Consider the following 6442-nt stretch of genomic DNA (forward strand, 5'->3'; position numbering starts at 1 on the left):
TACCTCTGAACCCTTTTACATTACACAACCCCCGTACCTCTGGCCCCTTTACATTACACAACCCCCGTACTTCTGGCCCCTTTACATTACACAACCCCCGTACTTCTGGCCCCTTTACATTACACAACCCCCATACCTCTGAACCCTTTTACATTACACATCCCCTGTATCTCTGAACCCCTTTACATTACACAACCACCGTACCTCTGAACCCCTTTACATTACACAACCCCCGTACCTCTGAACCCCTTTACATTACACAACCCCCGTACCTCTGAACCTCTTTACATTACACAACCCCCGTACCTCTGAACCACTTTACATTACACAACCCCCGTACCTCTGAACCCCTTTACATTACACAACCCCCGTACCTCTGAACCCCTTTACATTACACAACCCCCGTACCTCTGGCCCCTTTACATTACACAACCCCCGTACCTCTGAACCCCTTTACATTACACAACCCCCGTACCTCTGGCCCCTTTACATTACACAACCCCCGTACCTCTGAACCCTTTTACATTACACAACCCCCGTACCTCTGGCCCCTTTACATTACACAACCCCCGTACTTCTGGCCCCTTTACATTACACAACCCCCGTACTTCTGGCCCCTTTACATTACACAACCCCCATACCTCTGAACCCTTTTACATTACACATCCCCTGTATCTCTGAACCCCTTTACATTACACAACCACCGTACCTCTGAACCCCTTTACATTACACAACCCCCGTACCTCTGAACCCCTTTACATTACACAACCCCCGTACCTCTGAACCTCTTTACATTACACAACCCCCGTACCTCTGAACCTCTTTACATTACACAATCCCCGTACCTCTGAACCTCTTTACATTACACCACCCCCGTACCTCGGAACCCCTTTACATTACACAACCCCCGTACCTCTGGCCCCTTTACATTACACAACCCCCGTACCTCTGGCCCCTTTACATTACACAACCCCCGTACCTCTGAACCCCTTTACATTACACAACCCCTGTACCTCTGGCCCCTTTACATTACACAACCCCCGTACCTCTGAACCCTGTTACATTACACAACCCCCGTACCTCTGAACCTCTTTACATTACACAACCCCCGTACCTCTGAACCCCTTTACATTACACAACCCCTGTATCTCTGAACCCCTTTACATTACATGACCCCCGTACCTCTGAACCCCTTTTCATTACACATCCCCCGTACCTCTGAACCTCTTACATTACACAACCCCGGTACCTCTGAACCCCTTTACATTACACAGCCCCCGTACCTCTGAACCTCTTTACATTACACAACCCCTGTATCTCTGGCCCCTTTACATTACACAACCCCCGTACCTCTGGCCCCTTTACATTACACAACCCCCGTAACTCTGAACCCCTTTACATTACACAGCCCCCCTACTCAGCCCTACCTCCCCCTGCATATTACAAGACCCCAAATCCCTCCTTTGCACTTAAAAGCATTAAAGACTGCAAGTTTGGCAGTTTTGCAGTTTGGCGTTTTTTTTTTTTCTTTTTTCTTTTTAAATTTTGCGTCTTTTAAATCTTCTGTTAACCGGAAGTGATGTCATTACATCGCTTCTGGGTTACTAGATCCGAGACCCGATCTAAGCTGATTCCGGCTCCGTTTGGGTCTTCGGCCAGCTGGCAGACCTCCTGGTGGGATGCTGGGATGCTAGAGCCCAGGCAGAGCCGCTGGAAGGCGGCGGCGGGGGGGGAGATGGTTGGGGAAGTAGTCCCCTCCCACTGCTTGGGATAACAGCCGAGCGTTATCCAAGCCCTACATTAGACAGTACAATGTAGGGGGATCCAGCTTGCAGCTTCTACATGTGATCGAGTCTTTTTCTCTCTCTCCCCCTGCAGGGGATTGGTGGACAGGCCTCCCGAAATCTAATGGATTCTTTCGCAGACATGATCTTCTGTCTCAATAAGAACTGCTTCTCCTACTTGGTGGTCTGGCTGAAAGAGCTGCTGCAGCAGGCAGGCTTCCCGTCCCCTCGACTGACTCAGGAGCAGAAAGATAACTTCAGCCAACACATCCTGCGGTGAGAACTTGGTGCCTTCACATCATTATTGTTCTGTGGTTGGTTGGAAACCATTTGTACCCCTCCAGAAAAGGTTGGCAATAAATATACATATTTTAAGCTCTGACTACTTTAGTACTGAGAGTTTTAACTTCTCGTTGGCTGTCCTCTCATTAGCAGCACATTGATTTCTGTGCACATTCTAGAGATGATTTCCAACAAGTAGTCGGGTCTCTCCGTATCAAAAAGATGTAATAGTCAGTGTAACCTAGCCTATGTCTGGGTGTAGATGGGTTTGCTGACAGCTAAAGCTTTAAGTAAACCTAAAATACAGTACAGACCAAAAGTTTGGACACACCTTCTCATTCAAAGAGTTTTCTTTATTTTTATGACGATGAAAATTGTAGATTCACACTGAAGGCATGAAAACTATGAAGTAACACATGTGGAATTATACATAACAAAAAAGTGTGAAACAACTGAAAATATATTTCATATTCTAGGTTCTTCAAAGTAGCCGCCTTTTGCTTTGATTACTGCTTGGCACACTCTTGGCATTCTCTTGATGAGCTTCAAGAGGTAGTCACCTGGCGCAGCACCCCATCACTCTCCTTCTTGGTCACATAGCCCTTACACAGCCTGGAGGTGTGTTTGGGGTCATTGTCCTGTTGAAAAATAAATGATGGTCCAACTAAACGCAAACCGGATGGAATAGCATGCCGCTGCAAGATGCTGTGGTAGCCATGCTGGTTCAGTATGCCTTCAATTTTGATTAAATCCCCAACAGTGTCACCAGGAAAGCCCCCCACACCATCACACCTCCTCCTCCATGCTTCACGGTGGGAACCAGGCATGTAGAGTCCATCCGTTCACCTTTTCTGCGTCGCACAAAGACACGGGGGTTGGAACCAAAGATCTCAAGTTTGGATTTATCAGACCAAAGCACAGATTTCCACTGGTCTAATGTCCATCCCTTGTGTTCTTTACCCCAAACAAGTCTCTTCTGCTTGTTGCCTTTCTTTAGCAGTGGTTTCCTAGCAGATATTCTACCATGAAGGCCTGATTCACACCGTCTCCTCTTACCAGTCCTAGAGATGTGTCTGCTGCAGAAGGTGGAAGAACCTAGAATATGAAATCTATTTTCAGTTGTTTCACACTTTTTTGTTATGTATAATTCCACATGTGTTCCACATAGTTTTCATGCCTTCAGTGTGAATCTACAATTTTCATAGTCATGAAAATAAAGACTCTTTGAATGAGAAGGGGTGTCCAAACTTTTGGTCTTTACTGTATGTTAAAGAGGAACTGCAGTTTGCTCACATTATTTGTAATAAAAACATCTTTGCTATTCTGAAGCTTCCCTCCAACCACTTTGCATATTATTTTATATATACAGTGATTCTGTCTTTGTGGCAGGAATAGGACGGGGGATGGGAAGCGCTGGCGTAGAGGTGGCAGGAATAGGATGGGTGACGGGAAGCGCTGGCGTAGAGGCGGCAGGAATAGGACGGGTGACGGGAAGCGCTGGCGTAGAGGCGGCATGGAATAGGACGGGTGATGGGAAGCGCTGGCGTAGAGGCGGCATGGAATAGGACGGGTGATGGGAAGCACTGGCGTAGAGGCGGAAGGAATAGGATGGGTGATGGGGAGCACTGGCGTAGAGGCGGCAGGAATAGGACGGGTGATGGCAAGTGCTGGCGTAGAGGTGGCAGCAATAGGACGGGTTATGGCAAGCACTAGTGTAGAGGCGACAGGAATTGGACGGGTGATGGGAAGCACTGGCGTAAAGTCGGCAGGAGTAGGACGGGTCATGGCAAGCACTAGTGTAGAGGCGACAGGAATTGGACGGGTGATGGGATGCACTGGCGTAAAGTCGGCAGGAGTAGGACGGGTGATGGCAAGCACTAGTGTAGAGGCGGCAGGAGTAGAACGTATGGTGGCAAGCACTGCTGTAGAGGTGGCATGATTAGGACGGGTGATGGCAAGCACTAGTGTAGAGGTGGAAGGAATAGCATGGGTGATGGCGAGCACTGGCATAGAGGCAGCAGGATTAGGACGGGTGATGGCAAACACTGACGTAGAGGCGGCATGATTAGGACGGGTGATGGCAAGCACTGGCGCAGAGGCAGCAGCTATAGGATGGGTGATGGGTAGCACTGACGTAGAGGCGGAAGGAATAGGATGGGTGATGGCGAGCACTGGCGTAGAGGCGGCAGGAATAGGACGGGTGATGGCAAGTGCTGGCGTAGAGGTGGCAGCAATAGGACGGGTTATGGCAAGCACTAGTGTAGAGGCGACAGGAATTGGACGGGTGACGGGAACACTGGTGTCGAGGTGGCAGGATTAGGACAGATGGTGGCAAGCACTGCCGTAGGGGTGGCAAGATTAGGACAGGTGATGGCAAGCACTAGTGTAGAGGTGGCAGGGATAGGAAGGGTGATATGAGGCTGTAGGGAACCGCCAGCACTCTGGGTAGTAAAGTGAAGGTGCTGCAGTATTTTGTGGTGACAGAACACATTGCTGGGGGGGGGGGAGATCAGCAAAGCTTCACGTTTAGTGCATCGGCCATCGCTCATGTGTGACACTGCTGCTGCTCCTGTGATGTAACATGGTCGCTCCTCCCTAATCTATCTTCCTTTTTTACCCTCTGTACAGGGAGCGGGTGAACAAGCGGAGGATGAGAGACATGGTGAAGGAATTCACGCTGCTCTGCCGCGGATTACACGGGACAGAATACACCGCCGACTACTGACCCCCCGCCCCCCCAGTCAAGCTTCCTGGATATCAACCTGGGCATTTTCTGGCATGCCCGCCTGCAATACTTGAGCTGTGTCGCCCTGCGCCAACCTTGCAGAGCTGCTTTTTTTTTCTTTTTGTTACGTCTCTGAAAACTGCCCGACCCTTTCCCCCTTCACTAACCCTTCGTCCTACTGAGGGCACCTGGAGCTGCAAGGGTAAAGGGGTGGTGGTGGCAATTTGGAAAGACCTCGCTTGCCAGGTGCTTTCTGCTTCCTAAAATTGACGTGGCATCCTCCAAAGACTGGGCACCCAGGTACGAGGGGATGCAGGGAGAGGGGGGAGGCCGTTTGCAGGATATGTACGTTGATCGGACTGATACGAGGACTCCTCACGTCTGCTGCTTCCACTCCGACTCTCGCTGCCGCCAATGAGCATATTGCGGGTTTTATAAACGGCTTCTGAACTGTTAATGCTGATCGCCGAGAGTCAGACCCGTTCTCCTCCCAGGACAGAAGAAAAGAGGGAGGTGGGGGGGAGGGGGGGGCAATGGTTTTACATTACCTCTCTGTGTCTGAACCCAGGGATTTCCATTGACAATATGTTTCTCATTACACAAACAAAAAACTGCTGAAGCATGCCGACCTAACCACTATTAAACCAGCCTTGTACTTTAGCTCCCTACTGCCGCCACCCCAGCCCCCCCGCCCATGCGCCCCCCTCGGAACTGTCTGATCTTTTATTCCTTCTCTTTTCTACAGCTATAAAAACTAAACATGTGACAGCTGCATGCAAACCTGTAAGTCGCACATACTTAAGTTTCCAGGGTTAGCCTGGTCACATCCAGAACCACATAGGGGGGGGGGGGGGTAGGGTCAGCGGTCACAGACTCTGCACCCTGTGTTATCTGCAAAAGGGAATGAGAGATGCTGGTCCTGGCAAAGATTTTTTCCCCCATTTATCCTTTATTTATTACCACAGACGTCATTTTCACCGTCCCATCCCGTTGCCTGTTACCAGCTCTCCATTGGGGGGGGGGGGGGGGGCGCTTTGCTTCGTCATCCTGGATGGGCGGCCAAAGAGTCGGCCTTTGCTGTGGCCTTTTTTTTATGACTTTCCTTCCTAGAAAGCACAAGTGGAAAAGAAAATCATTCAAAGTACCTTTTTTCTTTTTGTTCTCGTTGGCCTCCCATCATCGCAGCCCCTTTCCATCGACCTTTATCACAAGGAGCAACCCTCGAAAAATAACGAAGATCGATTATTAGAGCTCACAGGACGTGAGCGCGGCGGACAGTGCGCTGAGATATAATGGGAATCAGGAAACGTATTTTATACCCAGGACTGCTCTGTACAAAAAATAATGTTCAGTAATAAATGATACAAATAATAATAATAATGGCTAGAAAAGCAGACGGTGGAAATTTGTAGTGTTCCTTTGCATTGGTGGTCAATGGAGAAATGCGCCCGTCCATTGGTGGTCAGTGGGAAGAATGTCCCTTACATTGGTGATCAGTGAGAAGAATGTTCCTTACATTGGTGATCAGTGAGAAGAATGTTCCTTACATTGGTGATCAGTGGGAAGAATGTCCCTTACATTGGTGATCGGTGGGAAGAATGTCCCTTACATTGGTGATCAGTGGGGGAAGAATGTCCCTTACATTGGTGAT

At 49.3% G+C, this 6442-nt stretch overlaps 1 protein-coding gene across 1 annotated transcript in view; it reads left to right on the plus strand.

The window, feature by feature from the left end:
• Positions 1-6172, plus strand: part of IPO13 (importin 13) — a 46336-nt gene extending 40164 nt beyond the window's left edge. The window contains exons 8-9 of the mRNA XM_040360922.1: positions 1879-2060; positions 4695-6172. Of these exons, the coding sequence (XP_040216856.1) occupies positions 1879-2060; positions 4695-4791 (279 nt within the window). The 3' untranslated portion in view covers positions 4792-6172. The remainder of the gene's footprint in view (positions 1-1878; positions 2061-4694) is intronic.
• Positions 6173-6442: the final 270 nt, after the last annotated feature.

The sequence above is a fragment of the Rana temporaria genome, chromosome 7 (assembly GCF_905171775.1).
Source record: "Rana temporaria chromosome 7, aRanTem1.1, whole genome shotgun sequence".
Taxonomy (NCBI): Eukaryota; Metazoa; Chordata; class Amphibia; order Anura; family Ranidae; genus Rana; species Rana temporaria.